Here is a 16,215-nt window from a genome sequence, read left to right as displayed (position 1 = left end):
ACATAATGATATTGTATGGGAAAGAATTTTTTTTCATAATGTTGCTCATGTTGGTCCTTGACTAGAAAAGAAAGTGAATAGAAAGAAGATTTTGCATAAATGTAATTGGGTCGTACGACTGCATATATATAACTATAAGCTCATTTATATTATCGTGGACCTCATCTCATTATGTCCAAGACTTTGAAAATCATCCCCCAACAAAAAAATTATTTTTTTTAATTTGTCCCCCTTTTCTATTTCAGAGGAGATAATTAGATTTGTTAGGGTGATAAATATTTGGAAAATGGTAGTACTTTTTTAGAAAAAATATTGAGTTAATAGAAAATTATGTCAAATTGATGAAGACAATATCGTTGTCACCGTTGAACTTGAATGTGCGACGAATTAACTTTGCGTCGGCTCCCCCCTCAACCCGAACATGCACAAAAGAGAGAGAAAAAGAAATCGAACCAACCCTTTTTAATTTAGTTGAGCACTTTCAATTTTCTCTTGATATATACCATTATGCCTTATACTATTAATTAAATTATATATTAATCTGTTGGATATATTTTCCATCTTAGTTCGGCTGCAAATGCTCAATATTACCTGATAAAGCCCAAGCCCAAGCCCAAACCTAAGCTCTATAAACTGAAACGTAAGCCCAAGTCCTAAATAAAAACCCCCATTCTCTTGGAATGAAAATTCACTTGCATAAGTCCAAGCCCAAAAATTATATTGTCAAATTGCGTATGACATAAAATCCATAATTAATATTACATCCGTCCCACCATAAGCGACTAAGCAAGTCATTTTCATATTTGAAATGTCCCATTTAATATGAATCATTTGCCTTTTTAGCAAAAATAATACTCTCATTCATTTTACTTACTTTATTATCTCATCTAGTTTATTTTTCTTAATTCCTATCATTTTTTCACTTATACCTTACTCCCTCCCCACTAAACTCTTTAAATATTAATTTCTGAAATCCTATGCTTAAAAGAAGTGCCTCAATGGCTAAATGGAAAGAGAAGTATAGTACTATTGTAAAACACACCATACATATAATAATAATAATAATAATAATAATAATAATAAAAAGTAAGCTCCGCGTTTGTGAATGGGTGTAGGTAATACTCGATTCAAATCCATCTTGACACGACCTTCAAATTTAAAAATAAATTACAAAAAAACAGCTGAATGACATCGTTTTAAGCTTAATAAATTAAAAAAAATACTAATTTATAGTATAAAATTTTGTCAGATTTAAAATTTCAAAATGTAAGTACAATACAAACTAAAAAATGACATTTTCTCATTAACTTTATTAACTCTTATGAACTAGTAAGCGTAAATTTATTATTTATTATTATATGAATAAATTCGGAATGTGTATACGATCCGACCCGAAAATGAGTTCGGACCCGATTCCGTGGGTCAAATTTGCAAATCAATCTGTCACCTCTTCTTCATTTCATTTCAGCTCCTCTTCACTCTCACCGGCCACCGCCACCGCCACCGCCGCCTTAGCCGCTGATGATTGCCGCCGTCCTCGTATTACCAAATACTGTAAGACGTACTTCATTAAAACTTGAATTTGACATTATTTATAATCCTAAATGAGTTCAATTGTGGAGCTACTTTTGTAGAATTAAAATTGATACATCTGATTTTAGGGTTCTGAAGGATGAAAATCTGAATAGTCTAGCATAAGTAACTGTTTTGTGTGTTTTCTTTGAATTGATGATATATTTGGTTGTAGACTTTGCTGATTGGTTGTTGCTATTGTTTGTTTTCTTAAAAGTTATGTGAAATGGAGGAGTCATGGTGGCTGAACAAGATAAAGCATCATGCAAGGTGCAAGTGTGTTCTAATTCGCGAATAGAAATCATTCCAAAATGCTTCCGCTCTCTACACTGATAAAAAGCGGTGTCACTCCCACACTGAAAGATTTCAGCAATTTCTTTCTCTTCCTCTCCCGGAATCGAAGATTTCAATCCATCATTCACCTTTTCTCCCAACTCAGTTGCAATAATATCGAAGCTGATGTCCGGACGCACACAATTTATACTGAAGCTCTGCTTGAGCAACACAAATATGAAGAAGCAGCTGATATCTTAAAAACTCTAACAGGAAAATCCAGTATTTTGCATAAGAATCAAATATTTAATACTTTGATTCAAGGAATTTGCAGTTATAATCGAGATCCTGAGAGGGGGCTTTCTATTTTGAAGGATTTCTTGAAAATGGATGCGGTTGTTCCATCTTCTCGCACTTTCTGTTTGTTGATATGCTGTTTTAGCAGAATGGGGAAAATGGATAGGGTGATTGATTTGTTGGAAGTTATGTCTGGTGATAAATTCAAGTTCCCTTTTGATAATTATGTTTGTAGTTCTGTTATTCTTGGTTTTGTGAGGATTGGGGAGTCTGAACATGCAGTTGGGTTTTATGAGACTGCTCTGAAGTCGGGTTCTTTGACTCCTAATGCCGTTACTTGTACGACAGTTTTGAGTGCTTATTGTAAATTAAGAGATGTAAACAATGTTTCACATTTGGTTACTTGGATGGAAAGTAATAAGTTGCCCTTGGATGTTGTGTTTTATAGTACTTGGATGCATGGATGTTTAATGGAAGGAATGATTTATGAGGCACTTCAAAGGTATAGAGAAATGGTTGATACTAAAGTTGAGTTGGATACCATTGCTTACACTATCCTCATAGATGGATTTTCGAAGAATGGATATGTGGAAAAGGCTGTAGGATTTTTGCGCAAGATGAGAAAGGATGGACTTACACCAAATTTAGTTACTTACACTGCGATTATTTTGGGGTTCTGTAAAAAAGGGAAATTAGATGAGGCATTTACAGTTTTTAGCATGCTCGGCAGGTTGGGGATTGAAGCTGATGAGTTTATGTATGCTATTTTGATTGATGGAGTTTGTAAAAAGGGTGATTTTGATCTTGTATATTCTCTGCTTGATGAAATGGAGAAGAAAGGTATAAGTCCTGGTGTTGTAACATACAATACTGTCATCAATGGATTATGCAAAGTTGGGAGGACAACTGAGGCAGATGATTTCTCGAAGGGCATAGTTGGAGATGTCATCACATATAGTACACTTTTAAAGGGTTATGTTGAAGAACAGAATTTCTCTGGGATCTTAGAAACTAAAAGGAGACTGGAAGCAGAAGGTATTCAGATGGATGTGGTCATGTGTAACATACTAATAAAAGCCCTACTTATGGTTGGCTTGTTTGAGGATGCACTTGCAGTTTATAAGGGTCTACCACAAATGAACTTGTCTCCGAACTCTGTTTCATATTGTACTCTGATTGATGGATATTGTAAAGTAGGCAGGATCAATGAAGCACTTGAAATATTTGATGATTTCCGCCGGGCCTCAAGTCCGTCAGCTGCTTCTTACAAGCTTATTATTTTAGGGCTCTGTAATGAGGGTATGGTTGACATGGCCACTGATGTGTTTCTTGAATACATGTGGAAAGGCATGACTTTGGATAGAACAGTGCATATGACGTTGATTGAAGCAACATTGAACAGAAAAGGTGCAGACAGTGTTTCAGAAATTATCTGCAGAATGAAAGACATAGGGCCTCGAGAATTACAGATTGTCTGTAATGATGCCGTTTCTTTGCTCTGCGAAATGGGTTGCCCTGAGGCATCATACAGTGCATCAGTGGCAATGAGAAGTAAAGAATTAGCTTTGGAAAGTATGGGTTATTATTCAATAATAAGAGCACTTATGTTTGAATGTAAAACATTATGGGCTCGTCTTATTCTGACCTGCTTCATTAAGATGTATGGCTTGTCTGATCTTTATGTTTGTAAGACTATAGTAAATTACCTATGCTTGAATAATGGGAAAAAAGCTCTTGTATTTCTCTCACGAATGAATGAGAAGAAGTGGAGTGTGACCATACCTATTTCCACTTTTATGACACTAACAAAGGATGGAAGAGTTGTAGATGCATACGAGCTCATGATGGGAGCAGAAAGTAACCTTCCTTGTATGGATCTTATCAATTACTCCGTTATGATTGATGCCCTTTGTAAAGCAAAGCACATCAACAAGGCATTAGATCTCTGCACTTTAGCCAAGAAGAAGGGATTAGCTCTCAACATAGTCATCTATAACTCTGTCATAAATGGGCTCTGCAGCCAAGGTTGTCTGATTGAAGCTTTTCGATTGTTCAATTCACTTGAGAAAATAGATATTCTTCCTACAGAGGTTACATATGGTACACTTATTGACGCTTTAGTTAAAGAAGGTCTTCTACAGGATGCCAGGATTCTCTTTGAGAGGATGATCCTCAAGGAAATTAGGCCGAATACCCGTATTTATAACTCGTTGATTAATGGATATTGCAAAGCAAGTCTACTTGAGGAAGCCATAGAGATTTTCCAGGATTTGGAGGCACGGAATCTTAAGCCAGATGGATTTACAATTGGTGCTCTGACCAATGGTTACTGCCAGAAAGGTGACATGGAAGGAGCTCTTAAATTTTTCTTCGAGTTCAAAGCTTCAGGTTTGTTACCAGATTTTCTGGGATTCATATATCTCCTCCGGGGTTTGTGTGCCAAAGGAAGGATGGAAGAGTCCCGGAGCATTTTGAGAGAGATGCTTCAGACCCAGTCAATCATTGATCTCTTACAAAGGGTTGATACTGGAGTTGAGTCTGACTCAGTGGATAACCTACTTGTTTCTCTCTGTGAGCAAGGACGTATTCATGATGCCCTTTCCTTGCTTGAAGAAGTTGGTTCGCTGTTTTTCTCGGCTAAGAGTATTTCTTCTTGGCATGTATTGGATCAACATGAACTAAAAGCAAATCCTGAAGTAGCGCATTCAAGCTATGCTGGATCTGATTTTCTTTCCCTGTCATCCGACTACACAAAAGTGGATGACATGCTAAGTTCCATTGAACCTGGAAAAATGCAGCCGCTGAAAGATTTTAATTCTTTTTATTCTCTTATTCATTCACTGTGTTTGAATGGGGAGCTGGCTAAAGCAAATAAGTTGACTAAGTTGCTTATGAAATCGTGAGCTGTTTGCAGCACAAAATGCACATCTCTTCTGTCACAGGAATGATATCTCTGCAACTAGTACCTGCAGGTATATAACACTTTCTGCTGATGCTCTTTATTTCATGTTAATATACTTACAAGCAAATTTTAGTATGAGCTTGTGTGTCTTGGCTAGATTCTTCACCACTTATTTATGATAGACTGCCAAAATAATGCAATGCTAATGTGATCATCGGCTTATAATCTTAATCTTTTAGTTACAGATCGAATTGTTGTTATCTCTGATTCTATTTCCTTCATTATAATAGTATTATTTTAGTTTAGAGGAAATGGATGTTTGGGATTTCCTTGTTGAATTATCTTAGTTGAATTGAAAGATTTTCTGCTTGGGGATGCTTCTGATGACTTTATATAGTTACAGTGAAACTATCGGTACATATTTCTTACTACCTTTATTTCATTTGCAAGGGTAAGTATGTGTTCTTGCATAGAACAGTAGAAGCAGTTGATGAATCCCTTCTGAAATTCAGTAAATATGTATTTTCCTTTGTTGGTTGATCATCCAAGCTAATGTTCTTATCTTTTGCTGTATAACCTTAAAGGGACCATCTGAATACTCAAATGTTCAAGGACCATCAAGAGTAGTTCACTCCATCTCAGAGGAGGAGATTGTACAGCTCCTTCACCAATGTCACAATCTGGTTGTTGCGTAACAATAAAGTAATTCATGTATTCTCTTTGCCCGTGCTGGTATTACAGTTATCATGCACTAATTCATGACTTACATGAATTTTCTTACTGCTGCAGATTACTCTCATCAAATGTCCTGACAGAATATTGAAAGAAGATGCTGTAGTGTTCGATCCTTATGCGTGTAAGTAACCACTGCATTAGCTACATTTTCTAACCCTTATCTGAAAGAGGTTCACCTTCATCAAATGAAGTAGTAGTATAAAATGAAGCTGTTTGTGATGGATCTTTCCAATTTTTGGGTCAGTGTGTAAGATATCAGATATTTGTGGTTCCTCTGTCAGCACATTCGTGGCCATTCGCGTAAATATCTGTAATGAACTTAGCTAGAGTATCTATTTGATACACTAAATAATAATGCCTTAGCTATCTATGTTTTTCTGTTGGCTTCATAGTTTCCGGGATTCTGCATAACTCGCCAGAAGAACGGACGGAATATCCTTACCGGAATAGTTCATAACCCACAACAGCCAAGTGCAGATATTCGTTTTCATATTGAATCAGCAATTTGGTCTTTACTTTTAACTAAGGGACATGGATATATTGACATGATTTTGCGTTGTCAATTGATATGGAGTAATTAACACTGGGAATAAAAAGAAGATTAGCTATTTTACATTGTGAATTGATATGGAGTAATTAAAACTGGGAATAGGAAAAAAGTTTTTGAAATGCATATTAAGTCGACTTGAATAATGATATTTTCTAAGTTTAGGAATATAAAAGGTGCAAAGTCTAATTTTTTCACAAACTTAATTTAAAGTCCATTCTTTAAAAAACTGATTAATACTTAGAAGTTTCTCATTTACCTGTGGTGATTCAAACTCCAGATTTATTGGTTGGAAGAGTCAAATTCGAGTTTAAATATGACAATGTTCGTAGTGCATTTAATTAATAATTTTATGCTACTATAGTATTTACCTTTAGTAATATTTTATAATGTAGGAGCATGTCAAATTACTAGTATAAATGTACTCATCTGTCCCCTATTAATTGTCCATTTTTATCAATTTCGTTTTTTCTCAATTAATTGTCCACTTTCATTTTTACCATAAATTATAAGTAAGTCTTACATTCCACTAAGTCATGTATGACCCTATTTCACTAATTTTTTTAATTTATTTTGATTTATATTTCTTAAGACTGTATTGTAACCACAGAATATAATATATAAGCTTAAAATGGAATTATGGAAACGGCCAAAGGGTCCCCATTCTCATTTCCTCGTATCCAAAAAAACAGACATTATTAATTATAATGTCAAATCCAATACCATAAAAAGGTACAAAAATATTAATTGCTATTTTATTAATTTTGATAAAGAAAGAGAGCGTATTATTGGTTAGTTATATTATACCGCAAAGCATCATTTTGTTCTCTCTCTCTCTCTCTCTTTAGATTTCTGCTTGTTAAAGTTTCTATCATTTCTCCACCCAAAACCTTTGCCTGGATTTTCTCTAAATCTTCTCAGATTTCCACAATTTCACGCACTCACCATTGTTAACAATCGTTCAGCTTTAATCTCGACACGCCTCATCAATCGCCATGCCCAATGGCTCACCGGAAATCCGATTCTTCTTCCGAGAAATTGTGTTGATGTTTTAGGGCAATGTGTTGATCGCGGAATTGCGCAGCGGAAAGCGGAGAAAAATCTTCACTTTATGGCCGTGAATGTGTTTAAACGTCGAAATTGTGTCGTACGAAAATCATCTCGATGGCCTTTTTCATCGTGATCATGATTTTGTTGGTATTGTAGCTGGATTGAAGGGGAAGAAACGGAAAAACGGAGAATAGGAAGGGGAAATAAGCGGATTCAGAAAAAATAGAAGAAATAAAGGATTTGTTTACATAATATTGTGGAAACTGCAATGCCGGCAACGGCATCATGTTCGCGTCGTTATGGTGGCCTTAGAGGGGTCAAATGGCGGGTGGATTTGGGGATTTTACCGTCATCTCCTTCTGCAACCACCGATGATCTTCGCCGTGTCACTGCTGATTCTCGGAGAAGGTGAGCTTTCGTAGGATATGCATCTCGCTTTTTATTGAATATCTTGATTTTGTTGCTCATTTTGCCTCCTTAGATGTATGTTTCAGGTAGTTTTGGCAATTTGTTGATTTCGTTCATGATTAGTTAGGCAGGATTAAAGATGGTGTTTTCTCAGGATTACCTAATATGGTGGAAATTTGTTTTTTCGTTTAGTGTAGTTTTCATGATCCAACATATGTTGTTATCTGTTGGTGACTGCTTCTTGGTAGTGGAAAGAATTGTAGCTTAAATTAATGATATTGTGAGCATTTGTAGCATATCGAATCCACCAAATCTTAAGTTTTTAATAGAACTATACTATCTCTAAGTTTTCAGTTCTAAAAATTGTCTAGTGCAATGTATTGCATTTTTGTCTTTGTTTGTGATTGTAATGCGTATGATTCTACAGGTATGCTGCACTAAGGAGACAGCTTCTGGTCGATCCGCATGTGCCAAAAGATGGAAGTAGTTCTCCTGATCCCGTCATAGACAATCCGCTGTCACAAAATCCTGGTAGCATTTTGTTTTCTCACGTTTCCATTGTCAAAAAATACTCTCTAGCCCATACGGGTGTTTATAAGATTCCTCACCGCGATACCGTTACAGGATTCCAGGATTCGTCCCAATTTTTTTTGCCTATGCTTTTGGAAGTTATACACTTATTTATATCTTTAGTTTACTCTTCTGAAGTCAAATTTTCTATTTTTTTTGCTTTTGTCTTGTAGATAGCATGTGGGGTCGCTTCTTTAGAAATGCCGAACTGGAGAGAATGGTTGATCAAGATTTGACACGTTTGTACCCTGAAAGAGGCAGCTACTTCCAGACAAGTGTATGTCAAGGCATCTTACGGAGAATTTTGTTGCTTTGGTGCCTTAGTCACCCAGAGTATGGCTATAGACAAGGTATTAAGTGATTATTAACTAGTGTTGATAGAGACGAGGTGGAATAGTTTTATAAATTTGCATGGTACTTCACAACCATCTTTTTCTTATAGTTATTAGTAATATAAGTTAGGCCTTTGTGTGTGCCAATTAATATTCTAGTGGAGTGAGGAGGAGGTTTTTTATTTCTAAAGCATCATTTCGAAGCTGTCTGTGAGGTGTGTGGACTGAAATATGAGGTTACTTCAAAGCACATTGTTTGGGTAGATTCTTTCGAAGGTTGCATTTATTCATATAAAACAGTCAAGATTAAATGAAGGGATAAATATCGAATTAGATTGTTTCCTGCAGTGTCTTTCTTGACATTGGATAAATGAAAGTAACAAATTTTAGAAATGTAGGATTACCTCCTTATTTATGGCATCCACAGTTATTAGATAAATAAGATCTACGGAGTATATATTTCTCAGGTCCTTGCAGTTATTGATTTCTTTATTCCTACAGGGATGCATGAACTCTTAGCTCCACTGGTGTATGTTCTTCATGTGGACCTTGAACGCCTCTCAGAAGTGAGAACAACTTATGAAGACTATTTTATTGACAACTTTGATGGCTTTACATTTCATGAAAACGACTTGACATATAAGTTTGAGTTCAAGAAATTTTCAGAATCTGGGGAAGATGGGAGCAAATGTAAAAAAAATCAAAATATAGCCAGTCTCGCTGAACTTGATCCAGAGATACAAACCATTATCTTACTTAGTGATGCGTATGGAGCAGAAGGTGAACTTGGTATTGTCTTATCAGATAAATTTATGGAGCATGATGCATACTCAATGTTTGATGCTTTGATGCGTGGTGCTTCTGGTGCTGTTGCAATAGCAGAGTTTTTCACACCATCTCCTTTCCGTAATTCCCGTTCTATGTTCACCCCTGTAATCGAAGCTTCTACTGCAATGTATCATTTGCTTTCCTTAGTTGATGCATCCCTTTATACTCACCTTGTTGAACTTGGGGTTGAACCCCAGTATTTTTCACTGCGCTGGTTAAGGGTATTATTTGGACGCGAATTCTCTCTGGAAGAGCTTTTGTTGATCTGGGATGAAATTTTTGCGTGTGACAATACAAGGTTTACCGAAGCAGATGAAACTCATGCAGAATCAGACCTTGGAGTCCTTGATTCACCTAGGGGAGCATTCATTTCTGCTTTTGCAGTGTCTATGATACTTATGATAAGGTCTTCATTGCTTGCCACTGAGACTGCCACTTCCTGCCTTCAGCGGTTGCTGAATTTCCCAGACGATGCAAGTCTTGTTAAGCTTGTGGAAAAGGCATATTCGTTGCAGAGTCTGGCTGTAGAAGTGAACCATACCAGTCCTCAGCTCGTTCATCCTGGGTTCTATGAAGAAGCCAAACCTGGGGTTACAAGGGGTTATATTAACCACTCTCTCGATGCAACTTCTCCAAGAACTCCTCTCAAAGATACACCGAAGAGCTACTGGGAAGAGAAGTGGAGAGTGTTGCACCACAAGCAAAAAGAATACAAGGAAGCTGGTGTGGAAGAAAAAGTGCCCCACATCCGAAAGGGCTGGTCAGATAGGGTTAAGCTTCAACATTCTAAAACCGATCCCGAGCCATCCTCACCAACAAAAAGTGAAAGAACCAATCTTCCTGATCCAACTATTAGGAAAAGTTTGTTGAGTGATCTGGCGCAGCAACTTGGCGCAGATGATAATGAAGTGAATGCAGTGTGCAGTGAGGCTGTAGAGTACCTGGATCCGATCGAGGTTACTGGACAAGATGTTACAAACAAGATATTAATTGATGCGTTGAGTGTTGCCGGGAGCGAAGAAAATTGTCCAGACCTCTCAAATCTACCCAGTCCTAACCATACGAACATCGATCATGAGAATGTGTCGGAAAGAAGTAGCGTTGCATCAAACTCATCTGTTGATGTAACTGATTTTGAATCATTCAGGACTAACACAAAATCGTCCCCTCTTCTCGGCCCTAGCATCTCTCCTGACATCTCAAGATGTTCCCTAAATGACGATTTACTGGGAAAACCTCCAAAACTTATGCAGTACACAAGGACCCTGTCAGGTAAATTTAATTGGTTACTGAAGTTGGGAAGAAACGCTAAGGAGGGAACCTCTGAGAGTCCCAGTATGCCCATTGCAACTAAATATCCCAATGGTCAGAACCGTGCTGCTGCTGCTGCCGCCTTTTCCGTGGCTAATGCGTGTGATGTCTCTTCCATATCTAGCAAAGGTGAAACGGTGGATCAGAATTCATCGGTTAGCCTCAGGAATCTTGCTCAATCAATGCTCGAGAACATTCAGGTAACATGACTTGATCTGCTAGCACCAATCCTTTCATCGTGAAAATCTTTATTAAAGAATGGATTTGGACTTGCTGCGTGAAAGTTAAGTCGATCATCCTACATCCCTGTTCCACACCCTCTTAACAAGAATGTGTCACCATATGAAACTCGTTTGTGACACAAATTTGAGCCTCAGCGCGTTTTATTGAGCTCGTTTATTTTGTTTTCCTTGCTGCAGGTGATTGAATCTGTCTTCCAGCAGGATCATGGTGAATTAGAATCACAAGAATCCAAGAATGTGTTCATTGGCGAAGAACAAGAGACAGCCATGTCCGCGCTCAAAGAGCTTCGGAAAATCAGCTGCATCCTGTCTGATATGTGATTTGCTCCATACTGATAACCATTTGTGTGTCGGGTAGCAAAAGCAATTGTTGCTCTGGCTTATTATTTTCTTGTATGTATAATGTATGTATCTTCATCGTGACATGTATAATATCATTAATTGCACCTTGTGTTTATACAGATTCTATCTAATAAAGAAATGCTAATTCTGATTTTCACAAAGAAACATATAGTATACTATTCTTTTTAGCTATCATTTTTAAGTTTAGTTGAGAATATATGTAACATTTTGCAGGAAAAGGTAACATTTTGGGAATCATTTTAGCTTGTCCTAATTAGTTGAGTGGATCAACTGATTGCTAAACGTTAAAAATTAAAATCATACTAGTAAATATCAATTTTGGCCATAAACACAAATATATTTACATATCGTCAAATAAAAGCAAAAAGAATCTCAGGTTAGAAATAAAATGACGTTTCATCCTTTACTTATCATACACAATATCCCATTTTCTTTTCCTAAAATAAAATTTATTTGAAACAAAAAGCCGATTCAATTGTCTGACAGCTCTGGGGCAATTTTACAGCCTAATCTACGTTGTGAAAGCCTGGGAGAAGTGAAGTGATGAAACCAAAGACGATCATTTGGATCTCCTTTACAATCACCCACAAGCGGTTGCCACCCTCGACTTGCCCACCTTCGGCTACATGCTCGTTCTCATTCCCATCATTCGCTTGATCAGTCTCGTTCTCACCTAAAGGTTGGCGTCAACATTATATCAATCACAACCAATATGCTGAATTACTACTGTATAAAACATCTTGGGGACAAGTGGTACTTGATACATTCAGATGACATTTTGAAAACAATACAAAAGGTTGGAAATGAGCCTGCAAGCATGCATGTATACACATGTGTGTCTACGGTTATTCCTCTGCTGTGTCTACTTATTGAATCATTATATATACCAATTACCGAATAATCACATGCTACTACCACACTAAAAGAGCATGGTCGGAGAACTTTCTATCAGGGTTCTTTGCTCTATTTATTTTGGAGGGAAGGACTGTTGCTAGTTTTGGTACTTACAAGCAACATGGTTTGAGAATCAAGAAGAAAAACATGGATGTATGCAGATGTGCATTTCATAACCTCATTTTTAATATTTGGTGCGTTTGCAGCAGGTGCCAACATGTATGATGTATCATAAAGATACAAATAGGTGTTTTATTTGACAGTTCCAATAAAACTTGATAGCTTACCGAGTAAGGGAGCGTTTTCATTTCCTGGTTCCCCAGCAGCAGGTAAATTGTCTGGCCTAGCAGCAGGCCTGGCTGGCGGTGCAGCTGCCCTACGCATGCCTTGAGAAAGCCATTGAATTACAGGTGCAAGAGCTCCAGTTTGATATCTGCAAATAAGCAAGGTATCAGACTAACAGGATTTCAAATTGTAGAAACAGACAAACAAGCACCAAAAGACGGCAACATCAAAGTAAGCAAATGAAAAGGCACATCAAGAAACTTTGTTTTTGAAACTTCGAAAGAGCATATGGAAAGCTATAAACTTATCTCAGCTACATACAAGTAAACAAGTGTTGCAAAAAACACAAGGAGAGTTAGTCTCTGTCTAGATCCATCCTGGTTGAACAAGAAAATAACTGCTGCCAGTTTTAAGATGAGCAGTATATCAAGCTGGATAGCAATTTGAAATCTCCGAACAACAACTTGTCTTTGAGGTCCAGCCTGTTGTTGCTGTTGTGGTTGCTCCCCCGTTAGCCCCTGCTCACCGCTGACGTCTCTAGCCTCAGGAGAGCTCCGTTCCCTGATAACAATGTAAAGATTATTAATGCAAAACAGCAAAAATTGTGAGTTACTCATATTTTACTGCCAAATGCTATGAACAGTATTCAATTATACTAAACAATGGACAACTTCAGGATGCACCCAGAGCTGAAAATGGTTTTGTTAAAACAAAATTAACTTCACTATCTGATAACATTATATGGACGAACAATGCAAAGCTGAACTGCAAGTTTTTCATATTGTATTGCCAGATACTATAAGCACCATTCAAAAACGTCGAATATCTGCAAGATGCACCCAGGGCTAAAAAATGGTTACTTTAAAACAAATTTATCAAGTGACAGTAAGCTTTCTGGAAATATTTTATAATCCATGTGTACATTTTTATAAGAAACAAAAAGCAGCCAAGCTTTCCTTAGCCAAGTAGAAACATGGCAACTTGACAATAATGTCGATGGAAAAATGAAGCACAATAACAAAATAGCTGACGATAAGCTCCAACTAAACCAGTCTAGTTTAAAAAGGAGACTGCTTTATATCAGTAACTAGACGAAAAAAATAACTGTTAAGAAGCCAGTCATGGCAAGCATCGTAATACCAAATTAAGGTCCATTAAAGAATCCTATCAGCGAACCAGAGTTTACAAACACTTACGTAGGTAAGTTGTAGGTAAACGGGATAAGAGTGTTGGGCGGAAAACCACCAAATTGTTGCATATACGGATGAACTGGAACAGCATATAGACCTGGCCCACGGTTAATCTGTTCCTGGTGCTGATGGGGAGGTAATAATCCAGGAACAAGCATAGGATACATCATCGGGAACACTGGACTATCTCCATTTTGTGATTTTAACCCTTCGGATACGGGAACCTGGGCCCACAGTGATTATATCAGTATACAGCTCGGAGGAAAATGTTCCAAGCATTAACATATTAATTGTCTTCATGTAGAGAAGACTATAGATATATGTACACATGAGCAAAGACAGATTTTTGCAGAAATATTTCTACTTCTAAAGAGAAAATGATATAGATATGCACAACATATGAACAAGTTAAAACTCCACTTGAGAAACTAAATAGCAGGTCCCTTAAAAACATAGAAAGAAACAGGAATTAAAAATATATATGCGAGATAAAAAAAATCCCCATGCGTTGCCCAATCTAAGACCATGAAGATAATTGAGCTACAGGAAGAATTAGTGATTGAAAATAAACATCCTAATCAGCATCCATACATGAAGGCGCTAACGAATTAATAATCAATGAAATTCATTTGTAGATCAGACGAAGAAAACAAAAGGACCTGGGATTGCGAATCGCGGGAGTCCTGAGAGTGAGTTTGATTGGACGAAGAGGTGGAGGTTTCCGCCATAGCAATTCTATGTGGAGAGATCGAAACAGCTGCTGCTTCTGATTCAATCTGAACTTTGATATGAATCCCTAATTATAAATTTTCCCAAATTTCTTCTCTTGTTTTAGAGCATCTCCAATGCCGGCGGACGTCAAATAGCCGTCAAATAGCCTTCACACTGCCACATCATCAGCACTACAATTCTCCTGCCACATCAGCTTGCCACATCAACTGGACATCAAATAGCCATCAAATAGCCTTCACACTACCTATCCACATCACTAATAACAATTATATAATTTAATTTACAATTGTATCAACATACATAATTTAATTTACGAGACAAATACGGAAAATTCGAATAATAATATTAAAATTTAAAAAGTACATTACTTTTAAAAAAAAGTACAACAATTTAAAAAAATTACAAAAAGTAAAAAGTACATTAATTTAAAAAAGTAAAACAAAATCACTCATCGCCGCCGTCCTCGTCTCCGTCGTCGCCCAACGCTTCTTCACTGCCGTCGCCGCCGCCTCCGTCGCCACCTACGCCGCGGCTATTCCCGCCGGTGTCCCTCCTCATCGCCTCCAGTTCTTCACGCTGGCTCTGGAGCAATACGCGAAGAAAATCCTTCACCTCGGGGTCCACCGCCGCTTGGAAGTCGGCTAAGGTCTTCACCATTTGAGCGCGCGTTTGTTGGCGCGCGAAGAATTTGAGCTCCTCGGTAGACCTGCCGAGGGGGGATGCCGAATGGACATCCTGGGAACTCGGTGTGCCCCCCCTCGCAACCTGCTGCGCCCGCCTTTGCCCAACCGGGCGAGGTCGGCGACCGAACGACCGAGGAGTCGGGACCTCCTGGGCCGTCTCGGGGAGGTCTGACGAACCACCGCTGCTGCCGCTATAATCTCCGGTATAGTTCAGTCTCTGCCTCTTCGGCCAGCCAGCGTCGACGCCTGCCCGGAATTTCTCCGACTCGTTGAGCACAACGTAGCAGTTCCAGTAGGTGAACTCATAGTACTTCTTATCCGGATCGGGGTAGGCTCTTTCCGCAATCCTCCTGCAGTCTTCCTCTGTTTGGCCACTGGTCTGCATGCGGAGGGCGTTGGCGTACAAACCCGAAAATCGAGAGACGCCAGCCCTGATTCGGTCCCAGCACTTCCGGACCTCCTCCCCGGTGCACGGTCTCCCTTCAGGGCAAAATGCCCTGTAGGCTGCAGCTATCTTCGCCCACAAGTTGACGATCCTCTGGTTGTTTGAAACGAGAGGATCGTCGCAAACACTCACCCACGCCTTGGCAACCGCAACGTTCTCCGCGTCCGTCCACTTCCTCCGGCCCCGGATTTCGGCGCGGGGCTGCGACGACTCGCCGACCTTCTTCGCCTTGCCCTTCTTCTTACCCCGCCCTACTCCCTGGCTTTGAATGAGAGTTTCAGAAACGTCGTTAATATCAAAACCCAAGTCCGCTAAGGAGAAGGTCTCCGAATACTGTGCATCCGTTGGGGTCGATGTGTGCGAAGAACCGGTGGAAAAATCAAAAGTCGGCCGATAGGCGTTGTCCCCCCCGTGCGTCGCCTGCGACTGTGGAATCATATGTTGCGCCGGTGGCATCATCTGCTGCGCCGGTGGCTGCATGCCGGGTGCCCACCCCGGCATCATCTGCATAGGGGGCTGCATGCCGGGTGCCCACCCCGGAATCATCTGCTGCCAC

The 16,215-nt window shown here is 38.7% G+C and overlaps 3 protein-coding genes across 7 annotated transcripts; 2 read left to right on the top strand and 1 right to left on the bottom strand.

Annotated features, from left to right (window-relative positions):
* Positions 1-1,423: 1,423 nt before the first annotated feature.
* On the top strand, positions 1,424-6,149 carry LOC121785078 (pentatricopeptide repeat-containing protein At5g57250, mitochondrial-like). Of its 5 annotated transcripts, none has more exons than XM_042183420.1 (4): positions 1,424-1,554; positions 1,790-5,114; positions 5,629-5,746; positions 5,834-6,149. In XM_042183420.1, exon 2 carries the CDS (start codon positions 1,884-1,886, stop codon positions 5,043-5,045), a length of 3,162 nt encoding a protein of 1,053 aa, XP_042039354.1. In that variant the 5' UTR covers positions 1,424-1,554; positions 1,790-1,883; the 3' UTR covers positions 5,046-5,114; positions 5,629-5,746; positions 5,834-6,149. The 5 variants fall into 5 exon arrangements, with proteins under 5 accessions (XP_042039354.1, XP_042039357.1, XP_042039356.1 ...); XM_042183423.1 differs by having other exon boundaries at positions 5,629-5,755; XM_042183422.1 differs by having other exon boundaries at positions 5,621-5,746.
* Positions 6,150-7,156: 1,007 nt separating this feature from the next.
* LOC121783704 lies at positions 7,157-11,570 on the top strand. Its single transcript, XM_042181852.1, has 5 exons — positions 7,157-7,784; positions 8,212-8,315; positions 8,528-8,704; positions 9,188-11,025; positions 11,245-11,570. Exons 1-5 carry the CDS (start codon positions 7,645-7,647, stop codon positions 11,386-11,388), a joined length of 2,403 nt encoding a protein of 800 aa, XP_042037786.1. The 5' UTR covers positions 7,157-7,644; the 3' UTR covers positions 11,389-11,570.
* Positions 11,571-11,730: 160 nt separating this feature from the next.
* On the bottom strand, positions 11,731-14,621 carry LOC121783705. The gene is made up of 5 exons (XM_042181853.1): positions 14,459-14,621; positions 13,806-14,023; positions 12,931-13,170; positions 12,612-12,757; positions 11,731-12,103 (listed from the first exon to the last, which is right to left on the bottom strand). The coding sequence occupies exons 1-5, from the start codon at positions 14,525-14,527 to the stop codon at positions 11,937-11,939; spliced, it is 840 nt and encodes a 279-aa protein (XP_042037787.1). The 5' UTR covers positions 14,528-14,621; the 3' UTR covers positions 11,731-11,936.
* Positions 14,622-16,215: the final 1,594 nt, after the last annotated feature.

Source organism: Salvia splendens, chromosome 21 (genome assembly GCF_004379255.2).
Source record: "Salvia splendens isolate huo1 chromosome 21, SspV2, whole genome shotgun sequence".
Taxonomy (NCBI): Eukaryota; Viridiplantae; Streptophyta; class Magnoliopsida; order Lamiales; family Lamiaceae; genus Salvia; species Salvia splendens.
Note: the sequence above shows the minus strand (reverse complement) of the source record. Positions and strands in the feature narration are given on the sequence as shown.